The sequence below is a fragment of the Mandrillus leucophaeus genome, unplaced genomic scaffold, assembly GCF_000951045.1.
Source record: "Mandrillus leucophaeus isolate KB7577 unplaced genomic scaffold, Mleu.le_1.0 Scaffold387, whole genome shotgun sequence".
NCBI lineage: Eukaryota > Metazoa > Chordata > Mammalia > Primates > Cercopithecidae > Mandrillus > Mandrillus leucophaeus.
The window spans coordinates 2486250-2513134 of NW_012104109.1; the positions used below are offsets into that span (position 1 = coordinate 2486250).

The following is a 26885-nucleotide window of genomic DNA, read 5'->3' on the forward strand; positions in this document are numbered from 1 at the left end:
GAACACAGACACACGGGACCAAGAAAGCCCCGTTAGAACAATAATAGCAACTGGAAATGTAATAGTTCTCAATATGGAGCTCCTCTGAGGCCTTCCTTGTCATGAAAAAGAAAATCTTAATCTATTTCATTCATTCATTCATTCATTCATTCACTCACTCACTCTCAAGTCATTGAATTAGGCTCTCTATTGACGAATACAGAAAAGTCAAATGTAAGGCTTGCTCATAAAGAACCTCAGTTGAAATTGGAACAATAAGATGTGAAGATATAAAATTACGCAATAACAGAATCATTTATATAAAGTGAAGAGCATTACAGAGTTCAAGCAAACTCTGATATTTATTCTATCAGAAGTCCAGTAAAAGTTTATTAAAAGGTTAGTAAATTTTTCAATGACCAAAGGCTTTCATTGGCCTCAATTTTTTGAGATCTCACTAATACTCATTAATAATAACAATTACTACTATTTCCTTGGGGCCAACCAAGGGAAAAGATGATGAGGCTGGGCACAGTGGCTCATGCCTGCAAACCCAACACTTTGAGAGGTCAAGGTGGAAGGATCACTTGAGGCCAGGAGTTCAAGACCAGCCTAGGCAACATGGTGAGACCATGTCTCTACAAGAAAAATTGTAAAACTAGCTGGGCATACTAACACATACTTGTAGTCCTAGCTACTTGAGAGGCTGAGACAGGAGGATCCCTTAAGCCCAGGAATTCAAGGCTGCAGTGCATGATAATCATGTCACTGCACTCCAGCCTGGGTGACTGAGCATGACGCTGTTTCAAAAAAAAAAAAAAAAAAAAAGAGATGGAACACTTAGAAAGTTAAAAGAGGCAATAACATCTCAGTAGATGGACCAGAAAAATCTTCACAAAGTAAACGGTATTACATGTAGGCCATGAATGATTAACAGGGGACAGAACTGGAATGCATTCCTTTCTTCTCTTCTCTGTGAAGAGTTATTTTCTAAATATAAATATATGCAGTTGTATACATATAAAGAAGCAAACTATAGTTCTGAATAAGTTTTCCCCAGAGTGTAGAAGAAAAGTTGACTAAAAAATAGATGAATCCAAAAGCTTTATGCATTTCCAATTTTATTTTCTGGAAGGCAACTGAAGAATAAGAACACTTATTTCAAAAATTATCACACATAAACTCCCAGTGCATCTCTGGGACACAAGACAAACCAATCCTCACAAGGAAGCAGAATCGTAAGGACCCAAATTTGGAAAGAAAAACTGATAGATCTGACTTCTACTGCTACCCATACCTTGTATACAATGGGATTTTTTTTTGATAGTTTGTTTAAATATATACATTTATTATTAATGCATAGTTGAATAAAAAACTACTATGTTTAACACTAACTTTTTTCTGGCAACTTTTCTGTGTGTTAGAAAAAAAAAAAAGGCCTATTATCCTTTACACCTCCTTCTAGAAAGGAGAGAAGCAAAACATCTGGAAAGAACTTGCCCTTAGTAATCAATCTTTCCAGGCTCATATCTGGCCACTAACTAACTTGTAACCCCACCACTCCCTCTTGCTGGCCAGCGACACCATCATCAACATCTACATAACTATGCCCTAAGCTATGGGTATTTCACTACTGCACCAAGGCTTCCATTGCCTCCACCACTCCTACTGCTGGATTGGCTTTCTCCTTCCTCCCTGCTTTCAAAAATCATATACTCATGCTTCAAAACAACTCAAATGTTTCTTTGAAGCTTTTCCAAACAATCCACACCTCAAATCTCATCTCCTGCCCTTGTCTCCAGTCACACTAAACTTCTGATGGATCCTAGATCACAGATTCTTTCCAACCTGAGGATCTTCCATGACTATCCTCTCTAAACACACCCTTCATCATTCCTTGCTCATTTACTTTCATAGCACATTCAAAAACTAGTTATTTTTGTTGGCCTATTTATTTTCTATCTTCTCCATTAGATTATATACTACAGGAAAGCAAGAAGTTATCTGCTCAGCACTGTATCGCAGGAGCTAGGACAGTACCTTTCTTGGGAGAGGCATCCAATATTATTTGTTGCTTGGCCAAATAACTCGTCAGCCAGCTGCATGATTTGCCATAATAGATCCAGTAACCAAAATGAGAGCCCTGCTTACTGATGGCAGATAGCTGCAATCCTAGGCATAGTACTAAGTAGCAGCTAGCCTTGAGAGAATATGACTTGTATATCCAATTTCACTCGCTGACAGAAGAGAAAAAAAAGCCACACTAACACTAAGACTTAAGCACTTAATACAATAGGAATTACAGAGCTCTGAGAAGAAATAGTCCTTAAGCACAAAGCGGCTGGGCTAGGAAATAGGAAGGCTCTCTTCCACAGAGGAATATCGACATAAGAACCAGGGTCAAGAGGTACAGGTGAGTTTTTCTGTCCTGTTTCCTTTACGACTCAAGGTTAATTTACAAGTATTTTCTATAACAATTATAAATGAATTTTACCAAAAAAGATTAAAAACTTATGAATTAAAATTTAAAAGCAAGTTTCACATATTAAAAATATGCTTATAAAGAAAAAATGAAGAACACTCTGGATTATTACTGAAAGCTTATACATTAAGTAGGCAGTGAGTTACAGGGAGCTGTCTCCATAGGGGACATAAAAAATAAGAAAATATTTCTCAATGATCAACAAATAACCCAAATATATCAAACGATATTTATATTGGCAACACTTTTATGGCTTCCACACTTAACTCTCAAATTTTTCATCTATTAAATGAGAAAATGATAGCTATAATCTAGTAACTTTACAATCCTATGATGACTGAACAATCTTTCACTTTTTTGTACTTCTGTTACATGTTGAAAAGCATTGTGTTCCTAATATGTTGTCCTTTCAGCTAAAATAGTTTAGTAAAAACAAATATTTGCACAACATTTTACAGTTTACAAAGCACAGAATCCAGTTTGCACACCAAGTTCAGGATTATTAATAATGGGGAAAATGATGAGAGAAAAAAACCTCCCAAACACTACCTGATACTATTCCTTACATTGTTCATTTCTTCCAAAAAAAAAAAAAAAGTATTTCAAGTTTATGCTCAATAGATAGCATATGAAACACAATGTTCACAACAATAAATTTTAAAAGTTCCTACAGAGTATATAGACAGCTAATTTGAAGCAGCATACAAATAAGCAAATGCTAAAAAAGCACAAGTCATTTAAAATACATGCAAACACACAAAGAGAAACAAACATGTTGCTGATGAGTTCTTGCCCATGCTTACCTACATAGATAGCTATTGTGTACAATATTTTAATTGAATCATACTTAAAATTGCAAAGTTATTATTCTTAAAATGTAAGTACATAACGGATATGTTAATTTTTTTTTTTTTTTTTTAACTCTACCATCTCTGCCAGGCACAACTTTAAAATAAAATGTAATACAAAAATTAGAATATTTGAAAATCTGGTACGATTGGGGAAAAAAACTGTTAAAATAAAATGGATGCTGAAGTGTTGAGTTGCACCCAGGGGTCAACAACATTGTGTCTATTATTCAGCTGAAACACAGAATTTGCCTTTAGATACCATTTTAATGTTAAATCAAGAACTGTCAATCAGCACCATTTGTTTGTAATCCCTCATCAGAACCCATTGCCTCAGTCTGAACATTCATAGGAAAGAATGAAGAGGGCATATCTGCAACCACTTAACCTTCATCAACCAACATTCATGCATGCTCATTAACATTTTTTCCATCACGCTTTCGAGCATGACACAGCTCATACCGGAATCATAACTCGCTGATAATTGTTCAAGACAACAGCTGGACAGGCAGAGTGCAGAGGTGAACACTCTCATAGATTATGGGGTACTGTAATGCATTACAATTAGTAAAAGAGTCACATGTTTGTGTTGAATAGCTTTCAATAGAAGTAAAGGAAATGTCATTATCACAAACAGCAATCTCTGCTAACTTTAACTCTGCATGGTCCACCACCTGATTCTCTTAATACTTTCCTATTTTGAAATAAACCAATAAAAAACATTGACCCTGGTTACTGTACTATTTCATGAATAGAAGTAATATTTTTGATGTGGTACAAGCAGACATGATCTAAATTTGTGATGTCATTCAAAGACAGAAAAGCAGGAGGAGGTAGAGGAGGAGGAAGAGAAAAGTTTCACATTTTACTAATAACAATTGTTTTGAGCCTGATGGTGTACACCTGTAGACTCAGCTACTCAGGAGGCTGAGGTGGGAGGATCATCACTTGAGCCCCAGATGCAGAGGATGCAGTGAGCTGAGATCGTGCCACTGCACTCCAGTCTAGGCAACAGAGCAAGACTCTGTATTTAAAAAAAAAAAACAAACCAAAAAAACACTTAAACAATCGTTTGTATAAAGTCCCATAAAATCATTATTTATTATTTTTGCTTTAAATTGTCAAATCAGAAAAATAAGTTAATATCACTGAAGAAATCTGGAATATCAATTAAAAAGGAGTCCTACATATGGAAGGGAATTTAGAATCCAGTCCAACATCCTATTCATAACAGCTGTGACAGCTACTTCTTTGCCATAAGGCAATAAAAATAAAATGGAATTAATATGATAATGATAATACTATTGCCATCTTTAGAGTAATGTGAATCAGGTATCATGCCAGGCACTCAATAGACACAGTCTCTTAATAATCCTAAAAGTAGTATTAACTCTCTTTTTCAGATAAGAAAATTAAAGCTAATCTGAAAGAGACTGAAAATTCATCCCAAGTCAAAACATTACGGAGACAGGATTCCAACCAGGTAGTCTGATTCCAAAGCCGATGCTTTTCACCTGGCTTCATTGTTAATTTCTACATTAGAATCTTGTTTATTTTCCATTATTTCACCCCAATTCCTCAGCTGTACAATTCTTTGACTCTGTAGAATTAGACCTATTTCTAGAAGGTCTTTATTCCAAGACGTAGCATTTATAATTCCACATTTTCGACTCTCCTTGTGTCCAAGAAGCTTGCTCTTAACACTTAGATAATCTCTAGTCCCTGTACTTCTACCTAGTTTCCCTTTGACACTTCCATCACACGTAGTTTTTGTTGTTGTTGTTTTCAGAGATGAAGTCTCACTTGGTCACCAAGGCTGAAGTGCAGTGATGCAATCATAGCTTACTGCAGATCAAAACTCCTGGCCTCAAGTTATCGTCCTGCCTTGGCCTCCTGTGTAGCTAGAGCTACAGGCATGTGTTTATCACGACCAGTGTGTTTTTTTGTATATATGTCAGGTTTTTGTTATATTGCCCAAGCTAGTCTTAAACTCCTGGTTTCAAGTGATCCTCCCACCTTGGCCTCCCAAAGCACTGGATTGTAGGTGTGAACTACCTCACCAGCCCATGCTTAGATTTTCTAATCAAACTTCTTAATGTGGTTTGTTCTACACCCTTTCTCTGTCTTGCTTGACATTAAAAAAAAAAAAAAAAAAGGAAAGAAAGAAATCAACAAATTTCATTTAAAGATCTAATTGGCTTTTATAAGTGATTCACAAATCAGGTAGCATCTCATCTAAAAATGTAGAAAAGTGCCACAATAAACTGAGCAGAAATGGTTGATTTTACAGCTAGAGAAGGTAAACAAAGCAGGAAAAACGAACAAAAAACAGACTGGTCATTTTAGAATTACTTTCTTTATCAGGTTAGAACAGGGGACTTCTTTATCATACAGGCTCAGGTAAAAGAGGCCCCTTCTGACTGGCTGCTGTGAATCTCCTATTTTTTGGAAAACTGGCCCATGTCAAAGTTCAGTTGGATTAAATGGCACCTAGCACAAGTTACTCCATTCTGGTTTGATCTGGTCTGTTAAGGCCAAGTGCAAAAGCTTAGTCGAAAACAATGGTCTCCTATGAATACTGTTTAGCAACATTTAGTCACAAATATCTGGGAGACAGGAATCAACAAAGCTAATAGATACAACAGTCTACATCTCTAGTCCTACTTGTGATTAGTGCTCCTTGTTGAAGGAAATCACATCACCTACAATGGGATCTACTATAATTTAATAACATAATCTGAAATAAAACCTCAGTAATATAACCAGAGTCAGTAAACTATAGCCCCATGGGCCAAGACCAGTTTGCTACCTGTTTTAATAAATGAAGTATAAGAGGGACACAGATATGACCATTAGTTTTATAGAGTCTGTGGCTGCTTTCACACTGCAATAGCACAGCTGAGTAGCTGTGACAGAGACCATATGACCTACAAAAACATTTACTATTCAGTCTTGTATAAAAAAATGTTGCCAACTTATAATCCATAGTGGAGATTCATAACAGTATCTTGAGTCAAGCAGATAAAAATAAAACCCATTTATCTTTAGCCTAAAATCTACAGACACCAGCTTGATTCACTCTATAATCCTAAGTCATCCCATGCTCTGCTTTCTTCCCAAAATCTACCAGCTAACGATTGTCTAAACCTTGTGGGTTGTACTTCCTCAAAGAGCTTTTATATCTAATGTACTCCCATGGAAATAACCTAGATTCATAAATTCATCACCAATGCCCTTGGTAATAAAAGCAGTCTCTTAATTGATATTTCAGCTTCTGGACTTTACCTACTGCAACCCAGAGCTGTGTGATACTAACGTGTCATGCTAAAACAAGATTATAATGTTATGTCTCTATTCAAAACATTTAAAACTTTGTGACAATATAATTTAATATTTTAAATTATTTACAAACGTAAGTGACAGAAGAAAGTATAAATGCCCAGATTTTGCATATAAAGACCTCCCTAATGTAAACACAACTCTTTCTAGGTTCATCTTCCAGTGACATTGTCCCATATATATCTTCTCATTTTCAAACACAGTGTAATATACTTCATTGTTGATCTTTAGCTCCCAAGTCTACATATTTCCCCATGCATCCCAGCAGCACATGTCTCAGTGCCTTTGTTCACACTCTTGACTTCCTCTCCTTATTTGTACATTCACTCATCCATCCAACAAGCTTATTAAGCAATGATAAACATCAGACACTACCCTGAGTAAAAGGAGTAGAGTAAGCAGAAGACATAGTTCCTAACTACTCACACAACTAAGAATTTTATTAGAATTACAAACCAGTGCTATAAATGAAAAATAAAAGGTACTGTGGGGTTGAATCACAAAATCTATGCCAAGCTGAGAAGTAACAGAAGTCATTTCCCAAAGAAGATGACACATAAGCCAAGAAATGAAGTATATGGGGTGAGCAAGGTGAAGCTATCTCCTTCATGATACTTTTCTAATTATCCCAATTAAAATCAACAGGTTTTTAAATATACTTAATAGCTGTGATATAATGACTAAATGTAATACTATATGATCAGTCAAGATATTACAAAGGCTATTTAACAGCATGAGAAATATGTGGAAATAACTATGTACATATATTGTTATTTATTCTAGCAGTATAAACACTACTAGAAAACAAAAGTTTTGAAGAGCTTAAAGGAAATTTATCCAAATTCTACAATGAAACTGAATACAGTATTGGAGTTTAGGGTGGTATTTTTTTCTTTCATCAATTTTCTAAATTTTCTGTAACATAATTATTTTATAATGAATAAATTATAGCAGCTTAGGTGAACAATCTTTATATAATCTCAATGAAATACATAAGTAATGGTTTATGTGTACTTAACTATTAAGACATTGATGTGGTGTGGTTGTGTCCCCACCCAAATCTCCTACTGTAGTTCCCATAATCCTCACATGTCGTGGGAGGGACCCAGTGGGAGGTAACTGAATCATGGGGGCAGTTACCCTCATGCTGTTCTTGCGATAGTAAGTGAGTTCTCAGAAGGTCTGATGGTTTTATAAAAGGCATTTTCCCCACTTTGCTCAGCACTTCCTGACATCATGCGAAGAAGGACGTGTTTGCTTCCCCTTCTGCCATGATTGTAAGTTTCCTGAGACCTCCTAAGCCATGCTGAACTGTGAGTCAATTAAACCTTTCCTTTGTAAATTACCCTGTCTCAGGTATGTCTTTATCAGCAGCATGAGAATGAACTAATACAGACATACATAATACTGTATACTATATTACCTATAACACATCTATCTTTCATGTAAAATTGCAAGCTTCTCAGTCACATTTATGAATCTTCTGCCACCATTTACTCAACAAACTTCACAATTAAATACTATTTTGATCTTCATATTTCCCTACTTAAAGACTTTATTAGTTTCTATAAGAATAGGAGTCAATATACTTGATTTTCTGTTATGCCCCATCAAAGTTTTATAAAAGCATCATTTTCAGTAAAATTTTGAGGTTTTTAAAGCTGAAAATCAACACCTATAAAAAATGAAAAATAACAAGTGTGCGCAAGGATATGGAGAAACTGAACTCTTATACATTGCTAATAGGAATGTAAAATGATTCAGCTACTGTGCTAACAGCTTAGCAGTTCCTCAAATAGTTAAACATAGAATTATCAAATAATACAGCAATTCCGATCCAAAGTATTTATCCAAAAGAACTGAAAAGAGGCATTCAAATACATGTACACCAAGGTTCACAGAAACACTATTCACAATAGCCAGAAGGCAGAATCACCAGTGAATGAATGGATAAACAAATCATGGTATAAAAATACAATGGAATATTATTCAATCACTAAAAGAAATACAGTACTGACACATGCTACAATGCATCCTTAAAAATATTATGTAAAGTGAAAGCCAGATACAGTAAGTCATATACTGTGTGATTCCACTGATATGAAACATCCAGAACACATAAATTCATAGGCAGAAAATAGACTGATGATTGCCAGGGGCTAGGGGAAGTGGATAATGGGGAGAGACTGCTTAAGGGGTCCAGGGTTTTACTTTGGAATGATGAAAATGTTTTAGAACCAGATAGAGGCCATGACTGCACAAGACTGTGACTGTACTAAAGGCCACAATTATTCATAGTTAATTTTATGTGATATAAATTTTATCACAATTTAACAAAAATCAACACCAAACAAAGGAGCAATTTTCAGGAAAAATACCTACAAAATGTGTTAAAGTATGTTTGCTATTAATTGCTCCTGGTTTGTAGACAGCAATCAGGGTGCATCCAACAATAATACAGAATTTACCTATAATTTTTACTTTCCTCCTTCTTACTTTTTGCTGCTAAAACAGAAGGGAAAAAAATAGGTGAATCATTTTAGCATCTAGGTCCTGAACTTATTCCACTCTCAACCACCGTCATTACTCTCTGAATTTTTTTAACCTAATTTACAAAAGAGTCTGCTATTCACTCAGAGCTAAAGTCATCAGTGGCAGAGTTAATTGGAATCTAGATCATTTAAATATTTCTACTCTCCTTCCAAAATTCCCATTTGCTTAAAATGAAAAAAGACAGTTTGCTTGAGGAGGCTGAAATTATTGCATTTCTGCTTTAAAGAAATGAAAAAGCATTCATTTATCCAGCAAACATTCAGTGCCCATATGTGCCAAGCATACTTCTAGGTGCTTGCGATACATCAGTAAATGAAACAAAGAGCTCTTTAGTAAAAGAGCTTAAATTCCAGTGGAAGTAGGGAGAGAATAAGATAACATACTGAATAAATAAGTAACTAACAATATGTTAGAAGGAGATAAATAATATGAAAACTAAACACGGTAGAGAAAATGGGGATGGGGTGAGGACAAAGGAAAAACATGGCAGGATTAATCTGGGAGTTGAGTGTAGGATTCTCATTGAGAAAGCGACATTTGAATCAAGACTTGAAGGCAGTAAGGGGCTTATGGAGCAGATATCTGGAGCATGAATGTTCCTGGCAGGGAAAAGCCCAAGGCAGGAGTAAACCTGGAATGTCTGGGGTACATCATGAAGGTTGCCTAGTATGGTTGAAGTGAAAGAACTGAAAGAGAGGTAATAGGAAATGAAGTTGGCGAGCCAAGGAGCGGGAGAATAAAATGTTTCCAAAAGCTTCAGCATTTTCCAGGTACTGAGAAAAAAAGGCTCAATTGTTTGAAAGTAGAAAGAGAACTACATGGAATGTGGAGGACAGGGGCAGAATCCAGGTGGGCTCTCCAATGCCTGATGAAAGACATACTCTAAGTCAGTCAGCAACAGCTCCCAATAGGAATTTTGGTAGGAGATAAAGAATGGGTAAGGATTACAAATTAAAACACTCAAGCATAAATGTCAAAGACAAAAGGAAGGGGCAATGAAATGCAAAGCCCAATTTAGAGAAAAAGTTGACTAATGTTACTGGAGTATAGGATGTGTAGAGCAGAAAAGTAACAAGGAGAAAATAGCTAGATACACAAGTTAGACCTGATTATAGAAGGCTACAAATGCCGGACTGAGAAGTCCCTTTTCTTTTTAATCTTTTTGTATGTGTGCATACACGGGATATGATAAATGTGATATTTCTCATGACCACAAATCTGAAGATAGTTTGCATCACTGTCTTTAAAAAAGAATATGAAAAGAAAGAGCAATTTGGAATCTATTTCTTTTTTAAAAAGCATTTGAAGAAAGTATGCAATAAATGAAAGGCTATCACTGTTTCTAAGAGTCAAGAAACAAAATAAGGCAAAATAGGAGATGTAACTGTGCTGTACAAGTAGTCAGGGTTCCCGACACCAAGGTCAATTCCATACCAATGCATAAGGTCCTTCAAGATGCACCCACAGTATGCTCTCATGCCTTTCCCTCCCTCCTGTTCTCTAATGTCTGTGAACAGGATAGAGAGCAAAGAACAAAAGTTATGGAGTCAAAAAGTAAATTCTCGATTTTCAACTCCTTTCTAATAATGTAACCTTGATGGCCAGAGTTTTAATTTCTGAGTCTCAGCCTCTTACAATAAAACAAGGCAAAAGCCTAAATTACAAATGTGAGGACTGGGAACCATCCCTGGGGTTATGCAAAGCACTCATTTTTCCTTTAACTTGTAAGTCACTTCATCTCATTCCCTTTCGCTTCCAATAGTTGTTCTGGCCTTATAACCCTAATATAATCATAAATAATGGTAAAATTTGGGTTATTATGGTTGTAAGACAGGCTTATTCATCAAGAACACATTCACAAAACAACTGTCTTAATAATGGATACCACAGAGATACAAAAGTGGACAGGGGATGATCATGTCAGGTGGTTAGTTGACTTCTCTGCATTTGACTATCTTATTAAATAACATAGGTGTGTATTAGTCCATACTCACACTGCTATAAAGAACCACCTGAGACTGGGTAATTTGTAAAGAAAAGGGGTTTAATTGACTCACAGTTCCATAGTCTGTAGAGAGGGCAGGAAACTTACAATCATAGCAGAAGGGCAAAGGGGAAGCCAGTACATCCTATATGACTAAAGCAGGAGGAAAAGGGAGCAAAGGGGAAGTTGCTACACACTTTTAAACAACCAGATCTCATGAGAACTCAATCATGAGGCAGCACTAAGGGGATGGTGCTGAACCGTCAGTAACCACTTACACAATCCAATCACCTCCCACTAGGCCCCACCTCCAACACCAGGAATTACAATTCAAAATAAGATTTGGGTGAGGACACAGAGACAAACCATATCAAGGTACTAACAAATGAAACAATCCAATGATTACTCAACTTTAGATTTTCTGGTTTATGGAATATTCTTTCATATATATACACATACACTTATATATATATTTGCATTTGTATGTGTACATATGTATTTTTATATGTGAAAAATTATATTATGAAACTATTATTACTGATATGGTTCGGCTGTGTCCCCACCAAAATCTCATCTTGAATTCTAGCTCCCATAATCCCATCACGGGAGGAACCCAGTGGGAGGTAACTGAATCATGGGGGTGTGTTTCTCACGTGCTATTGTCATGATAGTGAATAAGTTTCATGAGAGCTGATATTTTTATAAAGGGCAGTTTCTCTGCACACACTCTCCTGTCTGCCACCATGTAAGACCTGCCTTTGCTCTTCCTTTGCATTCCTACATGATTGTGAGGCCTCCCCAGCCATGTGGAACTGTAAGCTAATTAAACCTCTTTTTCTTTATAAATTACCCAGTCTCCGGTATATCTTTATTAGCAGCATGAGAAGCTACTAATACAGTAAATTGGCACTGCAAGGAGTGGCTGCTGCTGTAAAGATACCCAAAAATGTGGAAGCAACTTTGAAATTGGATAACAGGCAGAGGTTGAAATCGTTTGGAGGGCTCAGAAGAAGACAGAAAAATGTGGGAAAGTTTGGAACTTCCTAGAGACTTGGAGGGCTCAGAAGACAGGAAGATGTGGGAAAGTTTGGAACTTCCTAGAGACTTGTTGAATGGTTTTAACCAAAATGCTGATTGTAATATGGACAATAAACTCCAGGCTGAGGTGGTCTCACATGGAAATGAGGAACTTGTTGGGAACTAGAATAAAGGTGAATCTTGCTATGTTTTATCAAAGAGACTGGGAGCATTTTGCCCCTGCCCTAGAGATCTGTGGAACTTTGAACATGAGAGAGATGATTTAGAGTATCTGGTAGAAGAAATTTCCAAGCAGCAAAGCATTCAAGAGGTTACCTGGGTGCTGTTAAAAGCATTCAGTTTTATTCATTTACAAAGATATGGTTTCAAACTGGAACTTATGTTTAAAATGAAAGCAGAGCATAAAAGTTCAAAAAATTTGCAGCCTGATGATGCAATAGAAAAGAAAACCCATTTTCTGAGGAGAAATTCAAATCAGCTGGAGAAATTTGCATAAGTAATGAGGAGTCAAATGTTAATCACCAAGACAATGGGGAAAATGTCTCCAAGGCATGTCAGAAGTCTTCATGGCAGCCACTCCTATCATAGGCCTGGAGACCTAGAAGGGAAAAATGGTTTCGTAGGCTGGGCCCAGGGCCTTGCTGCTTCGTGCAGTCTCAGGACTTGGTGCCCTGTGTCCCAGCTATAGCTAAAAGGGGCAAAGGTACAGCTCAGGCTGTTGCATCAGAGGGTGCAAGCCCCAAGCCTGGGCAGCTTACACATGGTGTCAGGACTGTGGGTGCAAAGAAGTCAAGAACTGAGGTTTGGAAACCTCCACCTAGATTTCAGAGGATGTATAGAAATGCCAGGATACCCAGGCAGAGGCATGCTGCAGGGATGAAGCTCTCATGGAGAGTCTCTGCTAGGGCAGTGTGGAAGGGAAATGTGGAGTGGGAGCCCCCACAAAAAGTCCCCACTCGGGCACTGCTGGGTGGAGCTATGAGAAGGGAGCCACTGTCCTCCAGACCCCAGAATGGTAGATCCACTGACAGTTTGCACCATGCACCTGGAAAACCCACAGACACTCAACACCATCCCATGAAAGCAGCCAGGAGTGGGGATGTACCCTGCAAAACCACAGAGGCAGAGTTGCCCAAGACCATGAGAACACACCTCTTGCATTAGGGTGACCTGGATGTGAGATATGGAGTCAAAGGAGATCATTTTGGAGCTTTATGATTTGACCGCCTGCTGGATTTCAGAGTTGCATGGGGCCTGTAGACCTTTTGGTTTGGCCAATTTCTTCCACTTGGAATGTGTGTATTTACCCAATGCCTGTACCCCCATTGTATCTAGGAAGTAACTAACTTGCTTTTGATTTTACAGGCTCATAGGTGGAAGGAATTTGCCTTGTCTCAGATGAGATTTTGGACTGTGGTCTTTTGGGTTAATGCTTTTGAGTTAAGACTTTGAGGGACTGTTGGGAAGGCATGATTGGTTTTGAAATATGAAAACATGATATTTGGGAGGGACCAGGGGTGGAATGACATGGTTTGGCTATGTCCCCATCCAAATCATATCTTGAATTTAACTCCCATAATCCCCACGTGTTGTGGGAGCGACCCAGTGGGAGGTAATTGAATCATGGGGGTGGGTTTTACCCACGTTGTTCTCATAATAGTGAATAAGTCTCATGAGATCTGATGGTTTTATAAAGGTCAGTTTCCCTGCACATGCTCTCTTGCCTGCCACCATGTAAGACGGGCTTTTGCTCCTCCATTGCCTCTGCCATGACTGTGGGTCCTCTCCATGTGACATTAAACCTCTTTTTCTTTATAAATTACGCAGTCTCAGGCATGTCTTTATTAGCAGGGTGAGAATAGACAATTACAGTTACCATGCTGAAGCTGACACAAACTGCAGTTTTTCTTGCTATTAGTACTGAAAAACTGCTGCATCTGCAAAAGTATTTAATGAAAATACAAATAATTGGTCAATTTTAAAATGTCATTTATGTATATACAAATACAGAAGATACAAAATGAAGTAAAATAAAACTTGGGAAAGTAAAATATTCAGAAAAAGCCTAATTTTAAAATAGAAAAACATAAAAGCTCTAAAGACTAATACCCCTCATTTAAAAACAAACACAATTATCCCATTGGCTATTTTAGCTTTCCTGGGTTGAATCTTATGCTAGGGGAACAGAAAGCCAAACTGTCCCACTGTGACCTGTGAAACCCTGAAAAATAATTGGCTCTGTAATGAAAAAGAAAAGAAGATTAAACGAGAAAGACGAGCCCTGCTTCAGGAAGAATGAGTCTAAGGTAATATGATGATAGAAGAGTGGACTGGAAAATGACTAAGAGCCAACAATTAAATTAAAATAAATGGCTTATTTTGTGTGAAATGTCGCAACTAGAGATCTTTTGATAAATGTGATTTCCCTCAGTGATGAAGTTTCTCCAATTAAAATAAACTTTATATACTGTATTTTAAATTATCCATTGAAATATGTAATTATAATAACATATATTTTCCATATTATGATAAAATTATATATATTCATATCCATTATTAGGTCTCAGTAACATTTGAACGAGGAAAAGGTCTCTATTCCCAGAGTCTCTATCACATGAACAGAAATATTCAAGTAAAAATATGTTGTGAAACATCATAAAACAAGAGTAACAATCCGTGTTTTAAAATACAAACTTTAAGATAAGGAAATTTAGTTTATCAACAGGCAATGTAGACATTGTTATCTTTTAAAAGTTAATAAATTTTTTTCTAGATTAGAAATAGTTTCTCTTTCAATCTTAAATAGTAGTGAGAGTCACAAAAAATGTTTTTAAATGCCAGTGGCTCTTTACTCTAGGTTTATAGAAAGTACTTCTAGGTTTAAAAAGATATATGAAATAAAAATATATATAATTTATTTATTTCCCAGAAAAAAAAATGAAATTAGTAGTATATATTACAAACTGCAAAATACACGCTATGATACTTGATGCACATTAACTAAATATAACATTTTGACAAAGAAGGGAAAAAATGTTTCCTGGTACTTAAGAAAACACAATGTAAGAATTTTTCCTAAAATCTAGAAAGGCATATTTGGCTATGGGGACAAAAACATATGTTAATGTGATTGATATAGATCTAAACATCAATAAACTTTTTTTTTTTTTTTGAGACGGAGTCTCACTCCTGTTTCCCAAGGCTGGAGAGCAATGGCACGATCTCGGCTCACCGCAACCTCCGCCTCCCAGGTTCAAGTGATTATCCTGCCTCAGCCTCCCAAATACTTGGGATTACAGGCGCCCACCATCATACCCAGCTAATTTTTGTATTTTTAGTAGAGATGGGGTTTTACCATGTTGGCCAGGCTGGTTTCAAATTCCTGACCTCAGATGCTCCACCCACCTAAGCCTCCCAAAGTGCGGGGATTACAGGTGTGAACCACTGTACCCAGTCTTCAATAAACATTTTGTGAATAGAATAAATGATTTAAAAAGTTGAGTCAAAATGCCCCAGGACTCCTAAAATGGCATTCCTATAAAAGGAATGCAAGCTAAAAGAAAGTGACATAACATAAATAATGTTCGTTTCACACCCAAGTATCCTGTGAAATACTGCAATTTTATGGCATACAGTTGTTCCACAGCCCTCGTTGCCAAAGATATCCATGTCCTCATTTCGGGACCCAGTGAATAATTTACCTCACATGGAAAAAGGAACTTTGCACATGTGATCAAGGTTAAGGATTCTGAGATGGGGAAGAGCAGAATGGATTATCCAGGTGGGCCCAATTTAATCCCATGTGAGTCTTTAAAAGAACCTTTCGTAGGTTAGGTCAGAGTTAGAGAAGGAGATGGAATCATGGAAGCCAGGCGAGAGAAATGTAACAAGATGACTTGCTCTGTTGTTGCTGGCTTTGATGATATAGGAAGGAGACCACAAGCTGAGGAATGTGGGTGGCCTCTAGCCACTGGAAAAGGCAAGGAAACATATTCTCCTCCAGAGCACCCAGAAAAGAACACAGTTCTGTTGATTTTAGACTAGTGAAACCCACACTGGACTTCTATAGAATTGGAAGATAATAACTTTGCATTTTTAAAGCTGCTAAATCTGTAGTAATGTGTTATAGCAGCAATAGAAAACTAATACAAACCCCATTTGTGAGCATAATGATTCTTCCAGTCTCTGTTAGCTAAGCTAAGCTGAAATTGAAGAGAAAGCTAAGAAAAATAGATGAGAAGTTAACCTAGAGTTCTGACATCACTGGGATGTTGAATTAACCAACTCTAGGACCACTAACCACCAGACTTCTTGTTTTAATCATTCCCTGCAGGCAAATTTCCTCACTGATTCACAAGAAAGGACTGATTTATATACACTAATACAGAATGTAAAATTCTAAGGTTTTTTTTCCAATCACAGATTTGGGGGCTGTAAGTCATATTCTGAGTTGAATAATTTTCACTTCAAGAGTTCTGTCCTCCTCATCTATTACCTGTCAAGCTAGTAGGGAAGTATAAATACTCACTTTCATTTAAGCTAAAAACGAAAGACATTTCTTTATGTATTTCCTTAATAATTTGTCAGCAGTTTAGGAAATGAATATTTAGTTGAATCGTGAAGGTTTCGATTGTCAAAATGGTATAATGACATATGGTTCACCCAACTAATTTCTATTAGCTTGTACCACACAAATGGAGGAGAAAAAAAGGAGTAATCCATTCCTAAAAAATTATCACTCTTCCGAACCTTCTGCTAGCAATCTATGAAACTAAAAACACTAAAAGTTATCATGCCTCCTGCAAACCCTTCAGAGAATTTAGCCATACACTTTATCTGGCATTCTTATTTGCCTATCAAATAAAGCTTCTCTATGCCTTAATTCAACCCAGGTCCATAATTATATTGAGCCATCTCTACCATCCTCACTAATCTCTGAAAATGTAAATCACTGTCAAAAATAATGAATTATAAGCAAAAACAAGTAACATTTTACAAAAGAGTGAATGAGTTTTTCAAGATCACCCCCAAAGTCACCAGTTCAATGCTCTAAAACTGAAATCACAACAAGAAAAGCAAAGTTTAGAATTTCAGCTTTCAAATCTCATAAAATTTCAAATATTATTAGGCCCCAGTTCCATGAATGAGTCATCAACTGAAAGGAAAGAAGTCATGGGGGGGAAAAAAAAATCAGGAAATAAAAAAGAGCTTTATATTTATTCCTGATTCAACAAATCCCTGTCTCAAGAAACTTAATGAAGCACTTGACATTTAAGACATACATAAAAATGAAACTAGATATACAGAATAATCTATTATTATTTTCTAAAGTTAATGGTATGAACCAGTGTTACAGTAGTCTCCATAAGTGGCTATTAACATAGGTCAGTTAACACAGTAGTTTCATGATTTAGAAAGTTTCACTTGAAAGCAAGGCTACAGTGAATATAGGCCATTTAACTTGTTACACTGTGGAAGATTCAGAGATGATACACAAAACTTTATAAGTTGAAATGAGTTCTGTATTCTCAACATTTAAGTTCAGCTAACATTTCCTGAGCAACTACAATGAGCTGGGCACTGCAAAAGATGCTTTACAATATGCATTATATAATCCTCACAATAACCTCATGAGATGGGTATTATGTCCCCCATTTTATAGAGGAAAGAAACTACAGCTGTAAAAGCCAGGGTCACACACTTGTAGGGTGGGCTCTACAACATGCCTCACTTCGCGTGTATATTACACAGCATGGTGTTAGTATTTACAGCTCAAATACTTACAGAAGTGAATAGAGGTACCAAATGATGAAAGATGGTCTTAATAAAAAACGGCAAGTTTTTAAAGCCTTTAATATAAATTGCGGAATGAGGGTGAACTGCTGTGGGGCAGTGGTAAGGTGGCAGGAGATGAGAGGAAAATTATTTTAAATCAAAGCAGAGCACTTTAAATAAAACATAATAGGATTTCTTTTAATCAGAGAAGCAGCATGGCATAGCACAAAGACCAATGGCTTTAGACTTGGATCTGTATTCCCTTCAGAGTAGCTGATTCTTTTAGCTGAAATTCACCAAAGAATGTAACTTTCTTACATATAAATGAATACAACATCTGTCTTGGTTCTTTCACATAAATGTTTCTGGGAGCAAATAAAGTAACATAAGCAAATATTTAACTAGTAAAAAATACATTATTAATATGTTGTTTTATTATCATCTAATTAATGAGTTTCATATTTTGTCCAGATTTGATCTAAGTATACTTTTATTAATAAATGCATTATAGTAGTCTGTTAAAGTGAGATTCAAAAATGGACAGTCTGATGTTAAAATTGCCTTAAAACATTATTCTAAGTTAGATGAAATATTTCATTACATGTATTGGTTCCTTGAATTTAAAAAAAAAAAAAAAAGGCAACATAAATTTAAATAGGCAGCAGTTAAGCCCAGGCTCAGGCCCAGGTCTTTGATGTTACTTCACTTTCACTACTGCATAAATGAGAGAGTCTGAATTAATTCTTGACCTTTTTTTTACCAAAGACCCCATTGATAGTCAAAGAAGTGGACCCTTTCTCAAAATAGTATTTTTAAATGCATAAACAAAAATATATAGGATTTCAAAGGAAGCAAATTATACTTGAAAGGAGCTATCAAAATGCATTAAACACCAGTTTATGAAATAGTAATACACATGTGAGGAAGCAATGTAGATGTGCTGCTCAGATCTCCATTTAGGAAGAACTTTCCATTCAGTCGCAAGGAGTGCATTTAGCTGACAGGCTTCAAGTTGTTAGCAACTTTAGAATCCTCCTTAACTTTTGAGTCCAGGCCACACTCATCCTGGGCAGCCCTCAGCCTATGGCTGAGCCTGGCACAAGTAGTAAGGACTGCCACTAGGGCCCAATGAGGGACTCCTCTCACAGGCATCATTTGTTCCAGAGCTCCTTCCTAGCTAGACTGGCTGAGGATTTGTCAGGTTTGCACCATGGTCTAAGGTTTTACCTGCCCAGTCTTGCATCCTGACCCTTAAAAAAAACCCACACTCCAGCATCTCCGTGTCTGCTTCCAGGTGGAACCAATCAACAAAATCTGCTTTATTAATGAATTAAATAACAAGATCTAGTTGCAGGTCTAATAACTACTCTAATTTTGAAATACTAATCATTTTAAATGATATTTCAACTTAATTAAAATAATTCTAATGTATTTTGAAAGTATATATGAACTGTACTCATGGAAATTTAATAGGTACTGCTATGTTTGTTGCCTATAATTGAAGAAAAAGCTAAATTTCAATTAGAGGTTAAAGTATGTGATTGTTTTTCTTATCCAAGTTCAGACCCCAGAATTCTATCTGCAGACCCCAAGTTAAGAATTCTGGGATAAAGTGTCTGACTTTGAAACATCCATTCTTTTAAGATACAGAGATGAACTTCGACAAGTGAAAGTTGTGCTAACAAAAGGTCTCTAACCTGGCTTACCTACTCAGATGCCAACAAACATGTGAAAGCTTCTATTAAATGCACAGAATACATTATAAGATCATATGCCCAAATGATTTAACCTTGAGGGACAAGAATAGCTTACCTAAACACATGAATGCATAATCACCTAAAAATCTAAATTGTGAAATTCAAGGTTCTAAAATATATAATAAAGTTATTTTTTACATATTTTTCTAAGAATATGTATAACTTATTCTGTTGAACATCAAAATGCTACATAGAATTTACTATTTACTATATTTATACCATTTATTTGCTATACTATTTATTTAATACCAAATTGCTATATAGCATATAATCCAGCAAGAAGTACCCTGTATCTACTTCTGACTCTCCTATCTTGACCCTACTCTCTTCCTGTGTTCCAAGGATGGTATCAGGTTACCATTCTAACTCTAGATGATTCTACCTCCTAGTCAGGCAAACAGTATGTGTAAGGAGGGGAGGAGGGGAAGGAGGAGATAGGTATGTGAATAGCTACATTTACAAATTTTTCTTTTTAAATAGAGACAGGGTCTCACTCTATCACCCAATGTCTACTTTTGTAGAGACAGGTCTCATTACATTGCCCACGCTGGTCATGAATTCCTGGCCTCAAGCAATCCTCCTGTCTTGGCCTCCCAAAGCGCTGAGATTAGAGGCATGAGCCATTGTGCCCAGCCTCAAAATGTTATTAATGCTTTAAGATTACAATAGAGCATTCAGAAGGATAAGCCGCATTTAAATTTCCAGGTGGTTAATAACAAGCACTAATTTGAGTGGGAGTCCTGAATGACAGAACATGACGCAGACAAGGCAAAGAACTGCCTAAAATAGGGAAGTGCACTTTAAGCAATAGGAGGGCAACTAGAATTGCCCTGATGGAATGGAGAGTAAGGTAGAAGATAGAGAAAATGTAAGATAAATTTTGAGACAAAAGGTTCGAGATAACAACAATGAAATGTAACAATTTTATAATTTTGTTAAGGGATGATAGCTACAGACACACCACTAAGAACTTACTACCAATATTAAAATATTAAGGTCAACTTGTAAAATGGAAAAGAAACAGTATCCTCCAATGTACCATTAGTCAAGTGACTCCAGTTAAATCCATTACCCTAATATCATTCCTTTCTCCAGTAGAAGTAGGAAAGTAGAAAAAAGAAAGAAAAAGCTATGTGTATGTACGTACACACCCCAATATACCTACACCCTAGTTTCTTCTCTTTCTGTTTGTAACATCTGTACAGCATGCAAGAAACATGTCTATTTATAGGGATTCAAAATAGACATGTTTCTTGCATACTGTACAGATGTTACAATGCATAAATTTCTACCACACTATACCAAAGATATGCTGTAACTAAGCATTTAACCAAAGCATTTGGTGGACTTGCAAGTCTTCTGTGGCTCCAAGCTAAATAAATCCACTTTCTTTAGCCTCTCTCTTTAGTTCCCATTTCTCTAAAGCTTTCAAAATAAATTCCCATTTCTTCAGCACCTCAACAGAGAAAGTACTGTAACTGGTAACAATGAGATCCTTTAATGGGAAGATAAGATATTCTTGATCCATTTCATAATTTCCTTAATTCTTTAGTACTTTTGAGATTCAGCCACAGACAAGAACCAAATGATATGTCCCTAGAGAAATACTTCATTCTCTACTGACTTTCTCCCCAGTCTTCCAAATTAGCATTTGTGAAATATTCTGTTCTTTTCAGAAAACTTTACTATGTATAAAACATGTTCCGTTTATTTTGGCATCATCTCTTTATTAGCATGCATTCCAAAAAAAAAAAAAAACCATATTTCTATATGTTCACCTTAATGTAGGCTTGTGAGGTAGTTTCAAAATTTTTATACACATTTGTTTGTACAGAGGAATAAATTATGTTTCAAATACAATGCAACATCTTGAACACAGCCAAGTTGCTGGGATAATCCATGTTTATCACTTACTACCTCAATTCTTTGTCCACTGAACTATGATGTCAGAAATCTAAGCTTGATTTGTTTTTAAGTGGATAATCCATTAACTTTTTCCATATGCCATAACTATTCAGTTGAGAAATAATTTATAAACCAATTTATGGGCCCTATCTGGCAAGTATGACGTACCTGTTATAAAATATGATTACTTCAGAAAGCTAACAATTGTGGAACCACATTTTCATAATAAATTAGTCTAAGTGAATTAGACTACTCATATACTTTCAGAAAGCCCTTTAATCCCTATTAAGTTAACAGTTTGTGAATAATGAAAGTAATTAATATTAATTTTACTTGACAAATCCAACACCAATAACCTGTTGGTATACTCTAATCCATTTTCCAACAGCCTGTAAAAATTAACCAACAGATGCTTCCAATCTGGTAAAAAGAAAAAACACACAGGTCATTAGCATTATTTTGATGATACCAAATGTTCAATATGTGAATATTATGATTAAATTTCAGAGAGAAATATAAACAATGTTCTTTTATAACCTTGTTAAGTCTTAACAGAAGCTGAATTTAGTAAACTATGTCAGTCTTTTCTAAAATCCAAATCAGCATTTGTTATTCCACTCCTTGTCATTATGCTTCAACTAAGAGCTTGACTGAGTTTCATCAGGAATGTAAAAGCAACAGGAGTCAGGGAAGCACGCCTGCCTTACTCATGCTGGCATCCCCAGTGTCAAGCACGAGGCGCAACATGCAATATGCACCCAATAAATATTTGTTGAGTGGGGCAGTGGTAGCCAATAAGAAAAAGTGGAAGATATGAAAGAGGAGGTATGATAAAAAGAAAAAAGATAATCTGGAAAAGTGTCTATATATATTTCCAGAATAATTTAAAATATAGAAAGCTGAGATGTATCCCAAAAACTTACAAGAGAGAATCAAGAAAACCAAAGTGAGTTACTTAACAGCAAAATAAAGTATAAAAGAAAATGATGTAAGTGAATCAGGAAAAAATTACTGATTTTTCACAGGAAAAGGATTAGAGAGGATTCCTATTCCTCTACAGATATGGCACAAGGTACTTTCCCACAGAAGCGTTATAAATGGTCACAAAGATTAATTTAAAAAGCAGAATAGGTAAGATCTAATTGGAAAAAAAAAAAAAAGTAGGAATGTAATAAAAGGCAACAGGAATTAAGAGGAAATATCCAAGCCTTTATCAAGACTATCTTGGTAGTGTAAACGTAGGTAGGGCAGGATAGTATAGCAAGAAGTCAGAATTGTTTTGCCATCAGCAGACCAAAAGAAAAGATCTCAGCTGAGATACAGTAAAGATTAAACAAGATAATATGAAGACAACCCAGCTCAGGCACTGATATATCACGTATGTGCAATAGATATTAGCTCCTTTTCCAGCTCTCAATGTATTAGACTTGTAAATCCCAGTGGTCTAAACAGTAAAAGTCCTGAAAACCTAAAGTAGTGTCTACCGTAAGAAAAAAAACCCACTTATTTGACAACAAATAAAGGCTACAAGAGAGAAATCTTCAAGGATCTCTTTAAATGATTGGATTCGGTTCCTTTGTTCTTACTACCTATTTTGGTTTTGTTTGTTTGTTTGTTTGTTTGAATGCTTGGGAAGCACAAAGGATTGGCATCTATCATTTAAATGCCTGGGATGGAATGTCCTTCTTTATAATCAAAGAAATAGCCTTGATTCTCAGTCCAGTTACTACTGCAATAAAAAACAGAGATACGCCATTTCTCTAAAAAACCCACTATTCTTCAGTAATTACCATCCTTTCCCGCCTAGTTGTGATGAAAATCAGCCAGCAGCCAATGCCTCTATCTCCCACACTGGCTTGCTAAAGGGTGGAAAGACAAATGGATTTTCACCTTGGAATGAACAATATATAAGTGACCAGGTTTACTTTTGTTTTGGGTTTTTTTTTTTTTTCTTTTTTTTGAGACAGAGTCTTACTCTGTTGCCCAGGCTGGAGTGCAGTGGCATGATCCTGACTCGCTGCAACCTCTGCCTCCCAGGTTCAAGCAATTCTCATGCCTCAGCCTCCGGAGTAGCTGGAACTACAGGTGTGCACCACCATGCCTGGCTGTTTTGTTTGTTTGTTTGTTTTTGTTTCAATTTTTTTAGTAGAAATGGGGGTCTCATCATGTTGACCAGGTTGGTCTCAAACTCCTGGTCTCAAGTGATTCACCCACCTCGGCCTTCCAAAGGGCTGAGATTATAGGCGGGAGCTACTGCACCCGGCCATAATTTTGAATTATACAGCAATTACAAAATTGATTCAAACGAAGTATGTTGGAGTCAGGGGGACAGGTGAATGTAACATTTGGACTCAATGCCTCAGCAGCCAGGTCACGAATAGAGACCACAAAGAGCAACCTGTCTACTTGACCAGTCTTGTCTAAGCTCTCTGGACCTCTTTCTCTTTCCTTCCTTTCTGATCTTTCCTATTAAATGGCAATATAAAATGCCATTTCTCTGAACGGAGCAATGACTGACCTTTCCTATAAAATACTCTGAAATGTTTTGCATGTAAATACACATTTTAACTGCAATGTATTTTCCTTGATTGCCAGATGACCAGTAATGCCAAAAAGCATTCTTAGGACTCCTCAAATAATGCTTTCTAGGAATTATTCTTTAAAATGAAGTCTCAAAAAAATAGCTACCTTTACAGCTCATCTCTGCTTACCACTGACAAATGTTAGCACTGCTCGAAGTCACAACCCTGGGCTTCCCCACCTTTTGTGTTCCCCTTGGAAATGTCATCTACTGTCACAGAAAAAAAGAAAGCAGCATTTGAGTTGAGTTGAGACAGAAGGTATCATAGTCCTCTGCCAGCCTCTAAGTCAAGTAAAGATTTCAGGCCAAAGGACCAGCAGTACAAAGGTAGAGAGAGATGGAAAGAAGGAGTATGCAAAAACTGATCACCTTTTCACCTTAATCTTTCTAACTACTATTAGATTCAGCAAATATATCACTTTTTTTTTTCAACCTTGAATCTCAAGGCTAAAGTTAGATGACTTAAGAATTTTTTAAAGGTCCAATTATTTCATTTAGGGCTAACACTACAGCTAAATTAAAGACATGCTAACAAGTTTCCCTTTTGAGCCTCATTAATTAAGAAAGTAATCAGAGTAAGGAGAAAAAAAGAGAGAGTAGCTCTATGGCAGCATTACTTAAATAGTTTTTAGGAACCACCGTTTGTACCTACTAGGAAAGCAAAAGGAAAACTAATCAATTCCAGATAATGAAATCTGAAATTCTGAAGTGTTTTACATGTAAATACAAATTTTAACTGCCATATATTTTCCTTGATTGCCAGAAGAGTACACTAATCTTATTCAAAGAAAATTTTGATCCTTCATAATCAAAAGGTAAAATTAAAATCTTATTCACAAGTTTACTAGGGTGAGCTTGCTGAGAAAATTCTCCCTGTGTTCAAAGACCAAAAATATACCATTTTTAATATTTTAGTCAGGATAAATGGTACACAAAAATATCTGTTAACGGTTTTTGATTTACCAAATTCTAGAAAACTACCTTAATTTACAATTACCTTTTAGAAAGAGTTTCTAATTTACATTGAGAATTTCTTAATTTACAATTACCTTTTAGAAAGAGTTTCTAATCTTTCAGAAAGTCATTCAAAGGAATACAAATACATTTTTAAAATATCTGCCAACATTCTTTGGCTGCTGTGCTCAAGTTAAATCAGATGTATAAGGCATCTAGCATGGTGCCTGGATAACAGTCAACATTTAAGAAGTCAACTCAACCCTCTACACAAAAGTCTCTGACCTGTATCCATCCAGTACAATCTCTCCCTGCCACCTCTTCCTTTGTTCTATGAGCCCAGGGATATAGGTGGCATAAGTCTACAGTGAAAAAGTTCTTTTGGAAAATTAAAAAGTAATGATTGATCTAAGTGTTTTGCACTACAGACCTAAAATGTAAGTTTTATATAATACTTAAAAATTCTGTGTGGAGATCAGTTTTGAAATGCAAGTAGCAGGCCCACGAAACTGGATGAAATAAGTTCAATTTTCAGACTTATGTAATACCTAAACAATTTTTTAAAAATCACACTACATAGGTAAAACCTATCACAAAACATTCTGGAAAATGAATGCCATTGCTTTTAATGAAAAGATCATATAATCTACTCAGATACTTCTCTTTCAAGCTAACTCTTAAGACACTACAAATTTGATATTTCTATCCCATGTGACTCATAGCAATTAATTAAATTATGTGATAGTCACTGTAATTTTTTTTGGATTATACTTTAAGTTCTGGGATACATGTGCAGAACACGCAGGTTTGTTACATAGCGATACATGTGCCATGGTGGTTTGTTGTACCCATCAACCCGTCATCTACATTGGGTATTTCTCCTAATGCTATCCCTCTCCTAGCCCCCCAAGTCACTATAATACTAAAGGGTAGTAAAATTCTAACTAAAAGAAAGCACATATTTTGTTTTTTTATTTTTCAAACTAAAGGACATTCTCATGCCAAAACTGTCTCTGAAAATGTCCTCTTTTACAAAAGTCTAATTTATCCCAATGGAATATCTTCAAAAATAATATTATATAGAAAATTTAATAATCAAAATTTTATATTAACCTTTTGTATTTTTAAAACAGAATTTATTTTTTAAGCACTTTATTTCATTATACCATTTATTTGCCCAATAGGAATGTAAAAATATCATGTACAGGATTCAAAAACCAATGTTTTCTAAAAATTGTTATGTAAAAAGTATCATGTTAAAATTCTAAAATTAAATTAATTAAATAATAATAATTTATAATCAATAAATTATAAGTTAATAAATAATCAAAAACTTACCTTTTTGTTGGCAACAAAATGTATTCTCAAGTTTACAAAGCAAATCCACATTTTCATACTTATTTTCATTTACTTTTATCCAGAAACAGTTTTCAGTCATTTCATGAGGTCTGATCTACAATCAGAGAGAAGATTGATTCATAAATAGGTGAGTGTTCACCTGTCCGAGGCCAAGCATTATGCATATACTATCATAGCTACCAGCAGAAATTTATAAAGTCGTATCTGTAAGATTTTTCCCCAAAGTGTGTTCAATGAGATACAAGTTCTGCAGGATGTTAACGTCTTATTAGGAAGAAAACGCTTCCATGATCCAATAGTTGAGGATTTGAAATATGATTTAATTAGCTTC

General features: G+C 35.9%; 1 protein-coding gene across 5 annotated transcripts in view; it reads right to left on the bottom strand.

Annotated features, from left to right (window-relative positions):
• Positions 1 to 26885, bottom strand: part of DIAPH3 (diaphanous-related formin 3) — a 519652-nt gene that overhangs the window by 286675 nt on the left and 206092 nt on the right. For all 5 annotated transcript variants that reach the window (XM_011990882.1, XM_011990885.1, XM_011990884.1 and 2 more), the window contains one exon: positions 26534 to 26648. In XM_011990882.1, the coding sequence (XP_011846272.1) occupies positions 26534 to 26648 (115 nt within the window). The remainder of the gene's footprint in view (positions 1 to 26533; positions 26649 to 26885) is intronic.